This window comes from Oncorhynchus gorbuscha, unplaced genomic scaffold (assembly GCF_021184085.1).
Source record: "Oncorhynchus gorbuscha isolate QuinsamMale2020 ecotype Even-year unplaced genomic scaffold, OgorEven_v1.0 Un_scaffold_2845, whole genome shotgun sequence".
NCBI classification, from domain to species: domain Eukaryota; kingdom Metazoa; phylum Chordata; class Actinopteri; order Salmoniformes; family Salmonidae; genus Oncorhynchus; species Oncorhynchus gorbuscha.
This window is the reverse complement of record NW_025747246.1, coordinates 22457-43905: the sequence shown is the minus strand read 5'-3', so window position 1 is coordinate 43905 and position 21449 is coordinate 22457. Positions and strand designations below refer to the sequence as shown.

Here is a 21449-nt window from a genome sequence, read left to right as displayed (position 1 = left end):
TTATATAGTATTATAAACCTTACCAACAGTATTATATATTATATAGTATTATAAACCTTACCAACAGTATTATATATTATATAGTATTATAAACTGTACCAAAAGTATTATATATTATATAGTATTATAAACCTTACCAACAGTATTATATATTATATAGTATTATAAACCTTACCAACAGTATTATATATTATATAGTATTATAAACCTTACCAACAGTATTATATATTATATAGTATTATAAACCTTACCAACAGTATTATATATTATATAGTATTATAAACCTTACCAAAAGTATTATATATTGTTATATATACCTTACCAACGGTATTATATATTATATAGTATTATAAACTGTACCAAAAGTATTATATATTATATAGTATTATAAACCTTACCGTTGGTAAGGTATATAATACTATATAATATATAAATATTATATAGTATTATAAACCTTACCAAAAGCAATATATATTATTGTATAATAAACATTATTTATTTTACCGGGTAAGTTGACTGAGAACATGTTCTCATTTGCAGCAACGACCTGGGGAAGAGTTACAGGGGAATAATGAGCCAATTGTAAACTGGGGATGATTAGGTGACTGTGATGGTTTGAGGGCCAGATTGGGAATTTAGCCAGGGCACTGGGGTTAACACCCCTACTCTTACAATAAGTGCCATGGGATCTTTAATGACCTCAGAGAGTCAGGACACCCGTTTAACGTCCCATCCGAAAGACGGCACCCTACACAGGGCAATGTCCCCAATCACTGCCCTGGGGCATTGGGATATTTTTTTTAGACCAGAGGAAAGAGTGCCTCCTACTGGCCCTCCAACACCACTTCCAGCAGCATCTGGTCTCCCATCCAGGGACTGACCAGGACCAACCCTGCTTAGCTTCAGAAGCAGGCCAGCAGTGGGATGCAGGGTGGTATGCTGCTGGCAGAAATTATGTATTGTATAGTATTATATATTGTATAGTATTATACACCTTACCAACAGTATTTTATATTATATTCCTTACCTCCAGTATTATATAGTATTATATTCCTTACCTCCAGTATTATATAGTATTATAAACCGTACCAACAGTATTATATAGTATTTTATACCTTACCAACAGTATTCTATAGTATTATAGGGACGGTGGGAGGGAGGGTGGGAGGGGAGGGAGGGAGGCAGGGAGGGTGGGAGGTGAGGGAGGGAGGGAGGGAGGGTGGGAGGGAGGGTGGGAGGGTGGGAGGGGAGGGAGGGAAAGAGGGTCGGTCGGTGTGAGGGAGGGAGGGGAGGGTGGGAGGAGAGGGAGGGAGGGAAAGAGGGTCGGTCGGTGCGAGGGAGGGAGGGGAGGAGGGAGGGAGGGAGGGAGGGTGGGAGGGAAAGAGGGACAGTGGGAGGGAGGGAGGGAGGGGAGGGTGGGAGGGGAGGGAGGGTGGGAGGGAAAGAGGGAGGGAAAGAGGGTCGGTCGGTGCGAGGGAGGGAGGGGAGGAGGGAGGGAGGGAGGGAGGGAGGGGAGGGAGGGAGGGAGGGAGGGGAAAGAGGGAGGGAAAGAGGGTCGGTCGGTGCGAGGGAGGGAGGGGAGGAGGGAGGGAGGGAGGGAGGGGAGGGAGGGAGGGAGGGAGGGGAGGAGGGAGGGAGGGAGGGAGGGAGGGAGGGAGGGAGGGAGGGAGGGAGGGAGGGAGGGAGGGAGGGAGGGAGGGAGGGGGGGGGAGGGAGGGAGGGGAGGGAGGGAGGGAAAGAGGGACGGTGAGAGGGAGCCTCACTGCTGCTTTCCGAGTGCACTGTGTGTACTGCTCTTTGACACCCCTGTTGTCCTGTCTGATCTAAGGGTTGTTCTCTGCCTGATTGACATCTGTCTCAGGGTGTGTGTGTGTAACACAGTAAGGCAGAGTGTGTGTGTGTCTTGGGGTGTGTATGTCTGTGTTTCTTGGGGTGTGTGTGTCTGTGTTTACATTTACATTACATTTAAGTCATTTAGCAGACGCTCTTATCCAGAGCGACTTACAAATTGGTGCATTCACCTTATGACATCCAGTGGAACAGTCACTTTACAATAGTGCATCTAAATCTTAAAGGGGGGGGGGGTGAGAAGGATTACTTATCCTATCCTAGGTATTCCTTAAAGAGGTGGGGTTTCAGGTGTCTCCCGAAGGTGGTGATTGACTCCGCTGTCCTGGCGTCGTGAGGGAGTTTGTATTGGGGTTTCTTGGGGTGTGTGTGTCTGTGTGTCTTGGGGTGTGTGTGTCTTGGGGTGTGTGTGTCTGTGTGTCTTGGGGTGTGTGTGTCTGTGTTTCTTGGGGTGTGTGTGTCTGTGTGTCTTGGGGTGTGTGTGTGTGTGTGTCTTGGGGTGTGTGTGTCTGTGTGTCTGTGTGTCTTGGGGTGTGTGTGTGTGTGTGTCTTGGGGTGTGTGTGTCTGTGTTTCTTGGGGCAGATAGATGCTGATGTATCTGGTTTCACGCTGTGTCCTTGTGCTACCTGATATCCCCAGCTCGTGTGTGTGTGTGTGTGTGTGTGTGTGTGTGTGTGTGTGTGTGTGTGTGTGTGTGTGTGTGTGTGTGTGTGTGTGTGTGTGTGTGTGTGTGTGTGTGTGTGTGTGTGTGTGTGTGTGTGTGTGTGTGTGTGAGAGAGATATCCTGGTTCAGTGACACAACGGAACACAAAAATAACGACCAGCTTAGCGTCAAGACTCTAGAATACAATGTCTACATTCTAGTGTTCTATCCAGAGTGTTCTATCTAGAGTGTTCTGTGCAGAGTGTTCTATCTAGAGTGTTCTATCCAGAGTGTTCTATCCAGAGTGTTCTGTGCAGAGTGTTCTATCCAGAGTGTTCTATCTAGAGTGTTCTATCTAGAGTGTTCTGTGCAGAGTGTTCTATCTAGATTGTTCTGTGCAGAGTGTTCTGTGGCTGGGCTGTGGATCACAATGGGACTCCATAGAAGAGGATTCTAACTAGGCCGTCTCTGTTATTTGCGAGTTGAATAATTAATCCGTTGGTTGGAGGCAGCAGGGCAACATGAAGACGGTGGTGCTACTGGTGTGGATCAGCTGCTGGATCGATGGTGAGAGAACCTCTATCATGTTGATAATTAGTGTTATAGATAAATGGTGAGAGAACCTCTACCATGTTAATTAGTGTTATAGATAAATGGTGAGAGAACCTCTATCATGTTAACTAGTATTATAGATAAATGGTGAACCTCTATCATGTTAATTAGTATTATTGTTATGCAGGTGAAGGAGGACCCAAACGCGACTTAACAGAAACAGAGTTTATTAATGCTCAAAACCGAATAACTGAAATCCTCTAGATAGTAGAGGGGAAAACAACTGGAGAAGCGGCCACAGACTGCAGGTCGCTTCGGGTAGGCGCAGGCCGTAGTCAACTGAGACACCTGCTCACACGCAGCGTCTGAAGAAGGCACAAAACACGACAGGACAGGGTGATACACAATCACGGCAAAAAACACGACAGGACAGGGCGAAACGCAATTACAGCATGGAATACAAAACAAGGAACCGATGGAACAGGAACGGATCACAAAGGAATAAATAGGGAGTCTAATCAGGGGAAAGGATCGGGAACAGGTGTGGAAAGACTAAATGATGATTAGGGGAATAGGAACAGCTGGGAGCAGGAACGGAACGACAGAGAGAAGAGAGAGCGAGAGAGTGAGAGAGGGAGGGGGAGAGAGAAGGATAGAACCAAACAAGACCAGCAGAGGGAAACGAATAGCATGGGGAGCACAGGGACAAGACATGACAATGAATGACAAACATGACAGTACCCCCCCACTCACCGAGCGCCTCCTGGCGCACTCGAGGAGGAATCCTGGCGGCAACGGAGGAAATCATCGATGAGCGAACGGTCCAGCACGTCCCGAGACGGAACCCAACTCCTCTCCTCAGGACCGTAACCCTCCCAATCCACTAGGTATTGGTGACCCCGTCCCCGAGAACGCATGTCCATAATTTTATGTACCTTGTAAATAGGTGCGCTCTCGACAAGGACGGGAGGGGGAGGGAAGACGAACGGGGGTGCGAAGAAAGGGCTTAACACAGGAGACATGGAAGACAGGATGGACGCGACGAAGATGTCGCGGAAGAAGCAGTCGCACAGCGACAGGATTGACGACCTGGGAGACACGGAACGGACCAATGAACCGCGGAGTCAACTTACGAGAAGCTGTCGTAAGAGGAAGGTTGCGAGTGGAAAGCCACACTCTCTGGCCGCAACAATACCTTGGACTCTTAATCCTGCGTTTATTGGCGGCTCTCACCGTCTGTGCCCTGTAACGGCAAAGTGCAGACCTCACCCTCCTCCAGGTGCGCTCACAACGTTGGACAAACGCTTGAGCGGAGGGAACGCTGGACTCGGCAAGCTGGGATGAGAACAGAGGAGGCTGGTAACCCAGACTACTCTGAAACGGAGATAACCCGGTAGCAGACGAAGGAAGCGAATTGTGAGCGTATTCTGCCCAGGGAGCTGTTCTGCCCAAGACGCAGGGTTCCTGAAAGAAAGGCTGCGTAGTATGCGACCAATCGTCTGATTGGCCCTCTCTGCTTGACCGTTAGACTGGGGATGAAACCCGGAAGAGAGACTGACGGACGCACCAATCAAACGACAGAACTCCCTCCAAAACTGTGACGTGAATTGCGGACCTCTGTCTGAAACGGCGTCTAACGGGAGGCCATGAATTCTGAATACATTCTCAATAATGATTTGTGCCGTCTCCTTAGCGGAAGGAAGTTTAGCGAGGGGAATGAAATGTGCCGCCTTAGAGAACCTATCGACAACCGTCAGAATCACAGTCTTCCCCGCAGACAAAGGCAGACCGGTAATGAAGTCTAAGGCAATGTGAGACCATGGTCGAGAAGGAATGGGAGCGGTCTGAGACGACCGGCAGGAGGAGAGTTACCCGACTTAGTCTGCGCGCAGTCCGAACAGGCAGCCACGAAACGGCGCGTGTCACGCTCCTGAGTCGGCCACCAAAAGCGCTGGCGAATAGACGCAAGAGTGCCTCGAACACCGGGATGACCCGCTAACTTGGCAGAGTGAGCCCACTGAAGAACAGCCAGACGAGTGGAAACAGGAACGAAAAGGAGGTTACTAGGACAAGCGCGCGGCGACGCAGTGTGCGTGAGTGCTTGCTTAACCTGTCTTTCAATTCCCCAGACTGTTAACCCGACAACACGCCCATAAGGAAGAATCCCCTCGGGATCAGTAGAAGCCACAGAAGAACTAAACAGACGGGATAAGGCATCAGGCTTGGTGTTCTTGCTACCCGGACGGTAAGAAATCACAAACTCGAAACGAGCGAAAAACAACGCCCAACGAGCTTGACGGGCATTAAGTCGTTTGGCAGAACGGATGTACTCAAGGTTCTTATGGTCTGTCCAAACGACAAAAGGAACGGTCGCCCCCCAACCACTGTCGCCATTCGCCTAGGGCTAAGCGGATGGCGAGCAGTTCACGGTTACCCACATCATAGTTGCGCTCAGATGGCGACAGGCGATGAGAAAAATAAGCGCAAGGATGAACCTTATCGTCAGACTGGGAGCGCTGGGATAGAATGGCTCCCACGCCTACCTCTGAAGCGTCAACCTCGACAATGAATTGTCTAGTGACGTCAGGAGTAACGAGGATAGGAGCGGACGTAAAACGTTCTCTTAGAAGATCAAAAGCTCCCTGGGCGGAACCGGACCACTTAAAACACGTCTTGACAGAAGTAAGAGCTGTGAGAGGGGCAGCAACTTGACCGAAATTACGAATGAAACGCCGATAGAAATTAGCGAAACCTAAGAAGCGCTGCAACTCGACACGTGACCTTGGAACGGGCCAATCACTGACAGCTTGGACCTTAGCGGAATCCATCTGAATGCCTTCAGCGGAAATAACGGAACCGAGAAAAGTAACGGAGGAGACATGAAAAGAGCACTTCTCAGCCTTTACGTAGAGACAATTCTCTAAAAGGCGCTGTAGAACACGTCGAACGTGCTGAACATGAATCTCGAGTGACGGAGAAAAAATCAGGATATCGTCAAGATAGACAAAAACAAAAATGTTCAGCATGTCTCTCAGAACATCATTAACTAATGCCTGAAAAACAGCTGGCGCATTGGCGAGACCGAACGGCAGAACCCGGTACTCAAAATGCCCTAACGGAGTATTAAACGCCGTTTTCCACTCGTCCCCCTCTCTGATGCGCACGAGATGGTAAGCGTTACGAAGGTCCAACTTAGTAAAGCACCTGGCTCCCTGCAGAATCTCGAAGGCTGATGACATAAGGGGAAGCGGATAACGATTCTTAACCGTTATGTCATTCAGCCCTCGATAATCCACGCAGGGGCGCAGAGTACCGTCCTTCTTCTTAACAAAAAGAACCCCGCCCCGGCCGGAGAGGAAGAAGGCACTATGGTACCGGCGTCAAGAGACACAGACAAATAATCCTCGAGAGCCTTACGTTCGGGAGCCGACAGAGAGTATAGTCTACCTCGAGGAGGAGTGGTCCCCGGAAGGAGATCAATACTACAATCATACGACCGGTGAGGAGGAAGGGAGTTGGCTCGGGACCGACTGAAGACCGTGCGCAGATCATGATATTCCTCCGGCACTCCTGTCAAATCGCCAGGTTCCTCCTGAGAAGTAGGGACAGAAGAAATGGGAGGGATGGCAGACATTAAACACTTCACATGACAAGAAACGTTCCAGGATAGGATAGAATTACTAGACCAATTAATAGAAGGATTATGACATACAAGCCAGGGGTGACCCAAAACAACAGGTGTAAACGGTGAACGGAAAATCAAAAAGACATAGTCTCACTGTGGTTACCAGATACTGTGAGAGTTAAAGGTAGTGTCTCAAATTTGATACTGGGAAGATGACTACCATCTAAGGCAAACATGGGCGTAGGCCTGTCTAACGGTCTGAAAGGAATGTTATGTTTCCGAGCCCATGCTTCGTCCATGAAACAACCCTCAGCCCCAGAGTCAATCAAAGCACTGCATGTAGCACCCGAACCGGTCCAGCGTAGATGGACCGACATAGTAGTACAAGATCTAGATGAAGGGACCTGAGTAGTAGCGCTCACCAGTAGCCCTCCGCTTACTGATGGGCTCTGGCCTCTTACTGGACATGAAATAACAAAATGTCCAGCAACTCCGCAATAGAGGCACAGGCGGTTGGTGATCCTCTGTTCCCTCTCCTTATTCGAGATGCGAATCCCTCCCAGCTGCATGGGCTCAGTCTCAAAGCCAGAGGGAGATGGTTGCGATGCGGAGCAGGGAAACACCGTTGATGCGAGCTCTCTTCCACGAGCCCGGTGACGAAGATCTACCCGTCGTTCTATGCGGATGGCGAGAGCAATCAAGGAGTCCACATCTGAAGGAACCTCCCGGGAGAGAATCTCATCCTTAACCACTGCGTGGAGTCCCTCCAGAAAACGAGCGAGCAGCGCCGGCTCGTTCCACTCACTAGAGGCAGCAAGAGTGCGAAACTCAATGGAATAATCCGTTATGGACCGTTCACCTTGGCATAAGGAAGCCAGGGCCCTAGAAGCCTCCTCACCAAAAACTGAACGGTCAAAAACCCGAATCATCTCCTCTTTAAAGTTCTGGAATCTGTTAGAGCAATCAGCCCTTGCCTCCCAGATAGCTGTGCCCCATTCTCGAGCCCGGCCAGTAAGGAGTGAAATGACGAAAGCAACCCGAGCTCTCTCTCTAGAGTATGTGTGGGGTTGGAGAGAGAACACAATCTCACACTGCGTGAGAAAGGAGCGGCACTCAGTGGGCTGCCCGGAGTAGCAAGGTGGGTTATTAACCCTGGGTTCAGGAGGCTCGGCAGGCCAGGGAGTAACAGGTGGCACGAGACGTAGACTCTGGAACTGTCCAGAGAGGTCGGAAACCTGAGCGGCCAGGTTCTCCACGGCATGGCGAGCAGCAGACAATTCCTGCTCGTGTCTGCCGAGCATGGCTCCTTGGATCTTGACGGCAGTGTAACGAGCGTCTGAAGTCGCTGGGTCCATTCTTTGATCGGTTCCTTCTGTTATGCAGGTGAAGGAGGACCCAAACGCGACTTAACAGAAACAGAGTTTATTAATGCTCAAAACCGAATAACTGAAATCCTCTAGATAGTAGAGGGGAAAACAACTGGAGAAGCGGCCACAGACTGCAGGTCGCCGGGTAGGCGCAGGCCGTAGTCAACTGAGACACCTGCTCACACGCAGCGTCTGAAGAAGGCACAAAACACGACAGGACAGGGTGATACACAATCACGGCAAAAAACACGACAGGACAGGGCGAAACGCAATTACAGCATGGAATACAAAACAAGGAACCGATGGAACAGGAACGGATCACAAAGGAATAAATAGGGAGTCTAATCAGGGGAAAGGATCGGGAACAGGTGTGGAAAGACTAAATGATGATTAGGGGAATAGGAACAGCTGGGAGCAGGAACGGAACGACAGAGAGAAGAGAGAGCGAGAGAGTGAGAGAGGGAGGGGGAGAGAGAAGGATAGAACCAAACAAGACCAGCAGAGGGAAACGAATAGCATGGGGAGCACAGGGACAAGACATGACAATGAATGACAAACATGACAATTATAGATAAATGGTGAACCTCTATCATGTTAATTAGTATTATAGATAAATGGTGAACCTCTATCATGTTAATTAGTATTATAGATAAATGGTGAACCTCTACCATGTTAATTAGTATTATAGATAAATGGTGAACCTCTATCATGTTAATTAGTATTATAGATCAATGGTGAACCTCTATCATGTTAATTAGTATTATAGATAAATGGTGAACCTCTACCATGTTAATTAGTGTTATAGATAAATGGTGAGAGAACCTCTATCATGTTAATTAGTATTATAGATAAATGGTGAACCTCTATCATGTTAATTAGTATTATAGATAAATGGTGAGAGAACCTCTATCATGTTAATTAGTATTATAGATAAATGGTGAACCTCTATCATGTTGATAATTAGTATTATAGATAAATGGTGAACCTCTATCATGTTAATTAGTGTTATAGATAAATGGTGAACCTCTATCATGTTAATTAGTATTATAGATAAATGGTGAACCTCTATCATGTTAATTAGTATTATAGATAAATGGTGAGAGAACCTCTATCATGTTAATTAGTGTTATAGATAAATGGTGAACCTCTATCATGTTAATTAGTGTTATAGATAAATGGTGAACCTCTACCATGTTGATAATTAGTGTTATAGATAAATGGTGAACCTCTATCATGTTAATTAGTATTATAGATAAATGGTGAACCTCTATCATGTTAATTAGTGTTATAGATAAATGGTGAACCTCTATCATGTTAATTAGTGTTATAGATAAATGGTGAACCTCTACCATGTTGATAATTAGTGTTATAGATAAATGGTGAACCTCTATCATGTTAATTAGTATTATAGATAAATGGTGAACCTCTATCATGTTAATTAGTATTATAGATAACTGGTGAACCTCTATCATGTTAATTAGTATTATAGATAAATGGTGAACCTCTACCATGTTAATTAGTGTTATAGATAAATGGTGAACCTCTACCATGTTGTTAATTAGTATTATAGATAAATGGTGAACCTCTACCATGTTGTTAATTAGTATTATAGATAACTGGTGAACCTCTATCATGTTAATTAGTATTATAGATAAATGGTGAGAGAACCTCTATCATGTTAATTAGTATTATAGATAAATGGTGAACCTCTATCATGTTAATTAGTGTTATAGATAAATGGTGAACCTCTACCATGTTAATTAGTGTTATAGATAAATGGTGAACCTCTACCATGTTGATAATTAGTGTTATAGATAAATGGTGAACCTCTATCATGTTAATTAGTATTATAGATAAATGGTGAGAGAACCTCTATCATGTTAATTAGTATTATAGATAAATGGTGAACCTCTATCATGTTGATAATTAGTATTATAGATAAATGGTGAACCTCTATCATGTTAATTAGTGTTATAGATAAATGGTGAACCTCTATCATGTTAATTAGTATTATAGATAAATGGTGAACCTCTATCATGTTAATTAGTATTATAGATAAATGGTGAACCTCTATCATGTTAATTAGTATTATAGATAAATGGTGAACCTCTATCATGTTAATTAGTGTTATAGATAAATGGTGAACCTCTATCATGTTAATTAGTATTATAGATAAATGGTGAACCTCTATCATGTTAATTAGTATTATAGATAACTGGTGAACCTCTATCATGTTAATTAGTATTATAGATAAATGGTGAACCTCTATCATGTTAATTAGTATTATAGATAAATGGTGAACCTCTATCATGTTAATTAGTATTATAGATAAATGGTGAACCTCTATCATGTTAATTAGTATTATAGATAAATGGTGAACCTCTATCATGTTAATTAGTATTATAGATAAATGGTGAACCTCTATCATGTTAATTAGTATTATAGATCAATAATTCCTCCCTCTCCCCCTCCCTCTCCCCCATCCCATCCCCCTCTCCCCATCCCCTCCCTCCCCTTCTCCGTCCCTCCCCCTCCCTCTACCCCATCCCCTCTCAACCCCCCCGCCCCCCCCCCCCCTCCCCCATCCCCCCCTGCCCTGCCCTCCCTCTCACCCCTCCCCCTGCCCTCCCTCTCTCCCCTCCCTCCCCCCCCCCTGCCCTCCCTCTCTACCCTCTCTCCCCTCCCTCCCCCCCCTGCATCCCCCTGCCCCCCCCCCCCTCTCTCCCCTCCCTCCCTCCAGTATGTACCAGTGCCCAGGGTCGTTATGCCCAGAAGCTGCTTAACGACCTGATGGAAAATTACTCCAGTGCCCTGAGACCAGTAGAGGACACGGACAAGACCCTGAACGTCACACTACAGATCACCCTGTCTCAGATCAAAGATATGGTGAGGACTCACTATAGACCATCACCCTGTCTCACTATAGACCCTCACCCTGTCTCACTATAGACCATCACCCTGTCTCAGATCAAAGATATGGTGAGGACTCACTACAGACCATCACCCTGACTCACTATAGACCATCACCCTGTCTCACTACAGACCATCACCCTGTCTCAGATCAAAGACATGGTGAGGACTCACTATAGACCATCACCCTGTCTCACTATAGACCATCACCCTGTCTCACTATAGACCATCACCCTGTCTCAGATCAAAGATATGGTGAGGACTCACTATAGACCATCACCCTGTCTCACTATAGACCATCACCCTGTCTCACTATAGACCATCACCCTGTCTCAGATCAAAGATATGGTGAGGGCTCACTATAGACCATCACCCTGTCTCACTATAGACCCTCACCCTGTCTCACTATAGACCATCACCCTGTCTCACTATAGACCATCACCCTGTCTCAGATAAAAGATATGGTGAGGACTCACTATAGACCATCACCCTGTCTCAGATCAAAGATATGGTGAGGACTCACTATAGACCATCACCCTGTCTCACTACAGACCATCACCCTGTCTCAGATCAAAGACATGGTGAGGACTCACTATAGACCATCACCCTGTCTCACTACAGACCATCACCCTGTCTCAGATCAAAGATATGGTGAGGACTCACTATAGACCATCACCCTGTCTCACTACAGACCATCTCTCCAACCCTGTTCCTGGGTTACTGCAGGACTCTTTTTCCAACCCTGTTCCTGGGTTACTGCAGGACTCTCCAACCCTGTTCCTGGGTTACTGCAGGACTCTCCAACCCTGTTCCTGGGTTACTGCAGGACTCTCCAACCCTGTTCCTGGGTTACTGCAGGACTCTTTTTCCAACCCTGTTCCTGGGTTACTGCAGGACTCTCTCTCCAACCCTGTTCCTGGGTTACTGCAGGACTCTCCAACCCTGTTCCTGGGTTACTGCAGGACTCTCTCTCCAACCCTGTTCCTGGGTTACTGCAGGACTCTCCAACCCTGTTCCTGGGTTACTGCAGGACTCTCTCTCCAACCCTGTTCCTGGGTTACTGCAGGACTCTCCAACCCTGTTCCTAGTGTACTGCAGGACTCTCCAACCCTGTTCCTAGTGTACTGCAGGACTCTCTCTCCAACCCTGTTCCTGGGTTACTGCAGGACTCTCTCTCCAACCCTGTTCCTATGTTCCTGCAGGACTCTCCAACCCTGTTCCTGGGTTACTGCAGGACTCTCTCTCCAACCCTGTTCCTGGGTTACTGCAGGACTCTCCAACCCTGTTCCTGGGTTACTGCAGGACTCTCCAACCCTGTTCCTAGTGTACTGCAGGACTCTCCAACCCTGTTCCTAGTGTACTGCAGGACTCTCCAACCCTGTTCCTGGGTTACTGCAGGACTCTCTCTCCAACCCTGTTCCTATGTTCCTGCAGGACTCTCCAACCCTGTTCCTGGGTTACTGCAGGACTCTCTCTCCAACCCTGTTCCTGGGTTACTGCAGGACTCTCTCTCCAACCCTGTTCCTGGGTTACTGCAGGACTCTCTCTCCAACCCTGTTCCTGGGTTACTGCAGGACTCTCCAACCCTGTTCCTGGGTTACTGCAGGACTCTCTCTCCAACCCTGTTCCTGGGTTACTGCAGGACTCTCTCTCCAACCCTGTTCCTATGTTACTGCAGGACTCTCTCTCCAACCCTGTTCCTGGGTTACTGCAGGACTCTCTCTCCAACCCTGTTCCTGGGTTACTGCCTCTATAATAATTTGTGCAGTGTATTTTTAATGTCTCTAGAGGGCAGCAGTGGATCGTAATGTAGATATAACAATGTTAGTCAAATAACCAGGATGTCAAGGTTCACCTGTCCTGACGTCTTACGTGTGTGTGTGTGTGTGTGTGTGTGTGTGTGTGTGTGTGTGTGTGTGTGTGTGTGTGTGTGTGTGTGTGTGTGTGTGTGTGTGTGTGTGTGTGTGTGTGTGTGTGTGTGTGTGTGTGTGTGTGTGTGTGCGCGCACATGTGTGTGTGCGTGTGTGTGTGTGTTTGTGTGCGTGTGCGTGTGTGTGCGTGTGCGTGTGCGTGTGCGTGTGTGTGTGTGCAGGACGAGAGGAACCAGGTGTTGACGACCTACCTGTGGATCCGTCAGACGTGGTTCGATGCGTACCTGAAGTGGGATAAAGAGGAATACGATGGACTGGAGGTTATCCGCATCCCCAGTAACCTGGTCTGGAGACCTGACATAGTGCTCTATAACAAGTCAGTCTGGATCTCTGTCTCTCTGTCTGGAGACCTGACATAGTGCTTTATAACAAGTCAGTCTGGATCTCTCTCTGTGGAGACCTGACATAGTGCTCTATAACAAGTCAGTCTGGATCTCTCTCTCTGGAGACCTGACATAGTGCTCTATAACAAGTCAGTCTGGATCTCTCTCTGTGGAGACCTCTCTTTATACCTTTATGTCTCTATATACCTCTCTATATACCTCTCTATATACCTCTCTATATACCTCTCTATATAACTCTCTATATACCTCTCTATATACCTCTCTATATACCTCTCTATATACCTCTCTATATACCTCTCTATATACCTCTCTATATACCTCTCTGTATAACTCTCTGTGTCTCTATATACCTCTCTATATACCTCTCTATATACCTCTCTATATACCTCTCTATATACCTCTCTATATACCTCTCTATATAACTCTCTATATACCTCTCTATATACCTCTCTATATACCTCTCTATATACCTCTCTATATACCTCTCTATATAACTCTCTATATACCTCTCTATATACCTCTCTATATACCTCTCTATATACCTCTCTATATACCTCTCTTGTCTCTATATACCTCTCTATATACCTCTCTATATACCTCTCTATATACCTCTCTATATACCTCTCTATATACCTCTCTATATACCTCTCTATATACCTCTCTATATACCTCTCTATATACCTCTCTATATACCTCTCTATATACCTCTCTGTGTCTCTATATACCTCTCTATATACCTCTCTATATACCTCTCTATATACCTCTCTATATACCTCTCTATATACCTCTCTATATACCTCTCCATATACCTCTCTGTGTCTCTATATACCTCTCTATATACCTCTCTATATACCTCTCTATATACCTCTCTATATACCTCTCTATATACCTCTCTATATACCTCTCTATATACCTCTCTATATACCTCTCTGTGTCTCTATATACCTCTCTATATACCTCTCTGTGTCTCTATATACCTCTCTATATACCTCTCTCTGTCTCTATATACCTCTCTATATACCTCTCTATATACCTCTCTATATACCTCTCTTTATACCTCTCTGTGTCTCTATATACCTCTCTGTGTCTCTATATACCTCTCTATATACCTCTCTATATACCTCTCTATATACCTCTCTATATACCTCTCTATATACCTCTCTGTGTCTCTATATACCTCTCTATATACCTCTCTGTGTCTCTATATACCTCTCTATATACCTCTCTATATACCTCTCTATATACCTCTCTATATACCTCTCTTTATACCTCTCTGTGTCTCTATATACCTCTCTGTGTCTCTATATACCTCTCTATATACCTCTCTATATACCTCTCTATATACCTCTCCATATACCTCTCTATATACCTCTCTATATACCTCTCTATATACCTCTCTATATACCTCTCCATATACCTCTCTATATACCTCTCTATATACCTCTCTATATACCTCTATATATACCTCTCTGTGTCTCTATATACCTCTCTATATACCTCTCTATATACCTCTCTGTGTCTCTATATACCTCTCTATATACCTATCTGTGTCTCTATATACCTCTCTATATACCTCTCTATATACCTCTCTATATACCTCCTCTCTATATACCTCTGTGTCTCTATATACCTCTCTATATACCTCTCTATATACCTCTCTATATACCTCTCTGTGTCTCTATATACCTCTCTATATACCTCTCTATATACCTCTCTATGAATCTCTACATACCTCTCTATAAATCTCTATATACCTCTCTATATACCTCTCTATATACCTCTCCATATACCTCTCTATATACCTCTCTATATACCTCTCTATATACCTCTCTATATACCTCTATATATACCTCTCTATATACCTCTCTATATACCTCTCTATATACCTCTCTATATAACTCTCTATATACCTCTCTATATACCTCTCTATATACCTCTATATATACCTCTCTATATACCTCTCTATATACCTCTCTATATACCTCTCTATATACCTCTCTGTGTCTCTATATACCTCTCTATATACCTCTCTATATACCTCTCTATATACCTCTCCATATACCTCTCTATATACCTCTCTATATACCTCTCTATATACCTCTCTATATACCTCTCTATATACCTCTCTATATACCTCTCTATATACCTCTCTATATACCTCTCTATATACCTCTCTATATACCTCTCTATATACCTCTCTGTGTCTCTATATACCTCTCTATATACCTCTCTCTGTCTCTATATACCTCTCTATATACCTCTCTATATACCTCTCTATATACCTCTCTATATACCTCTCTTTATACCTCTCTGTGTCTCTATATACCTCTCTGTGTCTCTATATACCTCTCTATATACCTCTCTATATACCTCTCTATATACCTCTCTATATACCTCTCTATATACCTCTCTGTGTCTCTATATACCTCTCTATATACCTCTCTGTGTCTCTATATACCTCTCTATATACCTCTCTATATACCTCTCTATATACCTCTCTATATACCTCTCTTTATACCTCTCTGTGTCTCTATATACCTCTCTGTGTCTCTATATACCTCTCTATATACCTCTCTATATACCTCTCTATATACCTCTCTATATACCTCTCTATATACCTCTCTATATACCTCTCTATATACCTCTCTATATACCTCTCTATATAACTCTCTATATACCTCTCTATATACCTCTCTATATACCTCTCTATATACCTCTCTATATACCTCTCTATATAACTCTCTATATACCTCTCTATATACCTCTCTATATACCTCTCTATATACCTCTCTATATACCTCTCTGTGTCTCTATATACCTCTCTATATACCTCTCTATATACCTCTCTATATACCTCTCTATATACCTCTCTATATACCTCTCTATATACCTCTCTATATACCTCTCTATATAACTCTCTATATACCTCTCTATATACCTCTCTATATACCTCTCTATATACCTCTCTGTGTCTCTATATACCTCTCTATATACCTCTCTATATACCTCTCTATATACCTCTCTATATACCTCTCTATATACCTCTCTATATACCTCTCCATATACCTCTCTGTGTCTCTATATACCTCTCTATATACCTCTCTATATACCTCTCTATATACCTCTCTATATACCTCTCTATATACCTCTCTATATACCTCTCTATATACCTCTCTATATACCTCTCTATATACCTCTCTGTGTCTCTATATACCTCTCTATATACCTCTCTGTGTCTCTATATACCTCTCTATATACCTCTCTCTGTCTCTATATACCTCTCTATATACCTCTCTATATACCTCTCTATATACCTCTCTTTATACCTCTCTGTGTCTCTATATACCTCTCTGTGTCTCTATATACCTCTCTATATACCTCTCTATATACCTCTCTATATACCTCTCTATATACCTCTCTATATACCTCTCTGTGTCTCTATATACCTCTCTATATACCTCTCTGTGTCTCTATATACCTCTCTATATACCTCTCTATATACCTCTCTATATACCTCTCTATATACCTCTCTTTATACCTCTCTGTGTCTCTATATACCTCTCTGTGTCTCTATATACCTCTCTATATACCTCTCTATATACCTCTCTATATACCTCTCCATATACCTCTCTATATACCTCTCTATATACCTCTCTATATACCTCTCTATATACCTCTCCATATACCTCTCTATATACCTCTCTATATACCTCTCTATATACCTCTATATATACCTCTCTGTGTCTCTATATACCTCTCTATATACCTCTCTATATACCTCTCTGTGTCTCTATATACCTCTCTATATACCTATCTGTGTCTCTATATACCTCTCTATATACCTCTCTATATACCTCTCTATATACCTCTCTATATACCTCTCTGTGTCTCTATATACCTCTCTATATACCTCTCTATATACCTCTCTATATACCTCTCTGTGTCTCTATATACCTCTCTATATACCTCTCTATATACCTCTCTGTGTCTCTATATACCTCTCTATATACCTCTCTATATACCTCTCTATATACCTCTCTATATACCTCTCCATATACCTCTCTATATACCTCTCTATATACCTCTCTATATACCTCTCTATATACCTCTATATATACCTCTCTATATACCTCTCTATATACCTCTCTATATACCTCTCTATATAACTCTCTATATACCTCTCTATATACCTCTCTATATACCTCTATATATACCTCTCTATATACCTCTCTATATACCTCTCTATATACCTCTCTATATACCTCTCTGTGTCTCTATATACCTCTCTATATACCTCTCTATATACCTCTCTATATACCTCTCCATATACCTCTCTATATACCTCTCTATATACCTCTCTATATACCTCTCTATATACCTCTCTATATACCTCTATATATACCTCTCTATATACCTCTCTATATACCTCTCTATATACCTCTCTATATACCTCTCTATATACCTCTCTGTGTCTCTATATACCTCTCTATATACCTCTCTCTGTCTCTATATACCTCTCTATATACCTCTCTATATACCTCTCTATATACCTCTCTATATACCTCTCTTTATACCTCTCTGTGTCTCTATATACCTCTCTGTGTCTCTATATACCTCTCTATATACCTCTCTATATACCTCTCTATATACCTCTCTATATACCTCTCTATATACCTCTCTGTGTCTCTATATACCTCTCTATATACCTCTCTGTGTCTCTATATACCTCTCTATATACCTCTCTATATACCTCTCTATATACCTCTCTATATACCTCTCTTTATACCTCTCTGTGTCTCTATATACCTCTCTGTGTCTCTATATACCTCTCTATATACCTCTCTATATACCTCTCTATATACCTCTCCATATACCTCTCTATATACCTCTCTATATACCTCTCTATATACCTCTCTATATACCTCTCCATATACCTCTCTATATACCTCTCTATATACCTCTCTATATACCTCTCTATATACCTCTCTATATACCTCTATATATACCTCTCTGTGTCTCTATATACCTCTCTATATACCTCTCTATATACCTCTCTGTGTCTCTATATACCTCTCTATATACCTATCTGTGTCTCTATATACCTCTCTATATACCTCTCTATATACCTCTCTATATACCTCTCTATATACCTCTCTGTGTCTCTATATACCTCTCTATATACCTCTCTATATACCTCTCTATATACCTCTCTGTGTCTCTATATACCTCTCTATATACCTCTCTATATACCTCTCTGTGTCTCTATATACCTCTCTATATACCTCTATATACCTCTCTATATACCTCTCTATATACCTCTCCATATACCTCTCTATATACCTCTCTATATACCTCTCTATATACCTCTCTATATACCTCTATATATACCTCTCTATATACCTCTCTATATACCTCTCTATATACCTCTCTATATAACTCTCTATATACCTCTCTATATACCTCTCTATATACCTCTATATATACCTCTCTATATACCTCTCTATATACCTCTCTATATACCTCTCTATATACCTCTCTGTGTCTCTATATACCTCTCTATATACCTCTCTATATACCTCTCTATATACCTCTCTATATACCTCTCTATATACCTCTATATATACCTCTCTATATACCTCTCTATATACCTCTCTATATACCTCTCTATATACCTCTCTGTGTCTCTATATACCTCTCTATATACCTCTCTATATACCTCTCTATATACCTCTCTATATACCTCTCTATATACCTCTCTATATACCTCTCTATATACCTCTCTATATACCTCTCCATATACCTCTCTATATACCTCTCTATATACCTCTCTATATACCTCTCTGTGTCTCTATATACCTCTCTATATACCTCTCTGTATAACTCTCTATATACCTCTCTGTGTCTCTATATACCTCTCTATATACCTCTCTATATAACTCTCTATATACCTCTCTATATACCTCTCTGTGTCTCTATATACCTCTCTATATACCTCTCTGTATAACTCTCTATATACCTCTCTATATAACTCTCTATATACCTCTCTATATACCTCTCTGTGTCTCTATATACCTCTCTATATACCTCTCTATATACCTCTCTGTGTCTCTATATACCTCTCTATATACCTCTCTATATACCTCTCTGTGTCTCTATATACCTCTCTATATACCTCTCTATATACCTCTCTATATACCTCTCTATATACCTCTCTGTGTCTCTATATACCTCTCTGTGTCTCTATATACCTCTCTATATACCTCTCTATATACCTCTCTATATACCTCTCTATATACCTCTCTGTTTCTCTATATACCTCTCTATATACCTCTCTGTGTCTCTATATACCTCTCTATATACCTCTCTATATACCTCTCTATATACCTCTCTGTGTCTCTATATACCTCTCTGTGTCTCTATATACCTCTCTATATACCTCTCTATATACCTCTCTATATACCTCTCTATATACCTCTCTATATAACTCTCTATATACCTCTCTATATACCTCTCTGTGTCTCTATATACCTCTCTATATACCTCTCTATATACCTCTCTGTGTCTCTATATACCTCTCTATATACCTCTCTATATACCTCTCTATATACCTCTCTATATACCTCTCTGTGTCTCTATATACCTCTCTATATACCTCTCTGTGTCTCTATATACCTCTCTATATACCTCTCTATATACCTCTCTGTGTCTCTATATACCTCTCTATATACCTCTCTCTGTCTCTATATACCTCTCTATATACCTCTCTATATACCTCTCTATATACGTCTCTATATACCTCTCTATATACCTCTCTATATACCTCTCTATATACCTCTCTGTGTCTCTATATACCTCTCTATATACCTCTCTCTGTCTCTATATACCTCTCTATATACCTCTCTATATAACTCTCTATATACCTCTCTATATACCTCTCTCTGTCTCTATATACCTCTCTATATACCTCTCTATATACCTCTCTCTGTCTCTATATACCTCTCTATGTGTATATTTATACTAGGTGTGTCTCTGTGTCTGTTTGTCTCTGTGTCTCTGGGTCTCTGTGTGTCCGTTTGTCTCTGTGTGTCTGTGTGTCTGTATGTCTCTGTGTCTGTGTGTCTCTGTCTCTGTGTGTCTCTGTGTGTCTCTCTGTGTCTGTGTGTCTCTGTCTCTGTGTGTCTCTGTGTGTCTCTCTGTGTCTGTGTGTCTCTGTCTCTGTGCGTCTCTGTGTCTCTGCGTGTCTCTGTCTCTGTGTGTAGGGCTGATGAGGAAGCATCTGGTCCAGCAGACACCAACGTGGTGTTACGTTACAATGGAGAGATAACCTGGGACATGCCGGCCATCACCAAGAGCTCCTGTGTTGTGGACGTCTCCTACTTTCCCTTCGACTGGCAGTGGTGTAACCTCACGTTTGGGTCCTGGACATACAACGGGAACCAGGTACACACAGACAGACAGACAGACAGACAGACAGACAGACAGACAGACAGACAGACAGACAGACAGACAGACAGACAGACAGACAGACAGACAGACAGACAGACAGACAGACAGACAGACAGACAGACAGACAGACAGACAGACAGACAGACAGACAGACAGACAGACAGACAAGTTTCTTAAAAACGGAATAATTGCGGCCGGAAGAGACATTGGCAACACAGGAACAGGAAGAGACATTGGCACGTGGTCCTTCTGTAGCTCAGTTGGTAGAGCATGGCGCTTGTAACGCCAGGGTAGTGGGTTCGATCCCCGGGACCACCCATACGTAGAATGTATGCACACATGACTGTAAGTCGCTTTGGATAAAAGCGTCTGCTAAATGGCATATATAACACAGGAACAGGAAGAGACATTGGCAACACAGGAACAGGAAGAGACATTGGCAACACAGGAACAGGAAGAGACATTGGCAACACAGGAACAGGAAGAGACATTGGCAACACAGGAACAGGAAGAGACATTGGCAACACAGGAACAGGAAGAGACATTGGCAACATAGGAACAGGAAGAGACATTGGTAACCCAGGAAGAGACATTGGCAACACAGGAAGAGACATTGGTAACCCAGGAAGAGACATTGGCAACACAGGAAGAGACATTGGTAACACAGGAACAGGAAGAGACATTGGCAACACAGGAAGAGACATTGGCAACACAGGAACAGGAACAGACATTGGCAACACAGGAACAGACATTGGCAACACAGGAACAGGAAGAGACATTGG

The 21449-nt window shown here is 43.3% G+C and overlaps 1 protein-coding gene across 1 annotated transcript in view; it reads left to right on the top strand.

Moving 5' to 3' along the window:
- The first annotated feature begins 2678 nt into the window (after positions 1-2678).
- LOC124026867 (neuronal acetylcholine receptor subunit alpha-9-I-like) overlaps positions 2679-21449 on the top strand; it is a 31790-nt gene continuing 13019 nt past the window's right edge. Inside the window, 4 exon segments of the mRNA XM_046339539.1 lie at positions 2679-3059; positions 10777-10922; positions 13039-13193; positions 20481-20661. Coding sequence (XP_046195495.1) covers positions 3014-3059; positions 10777-10922; positions 13039-13193; positions 20481-20661 — 528 coding nt within the window. The 5' untranslated portion in view covers positions 2679-3013.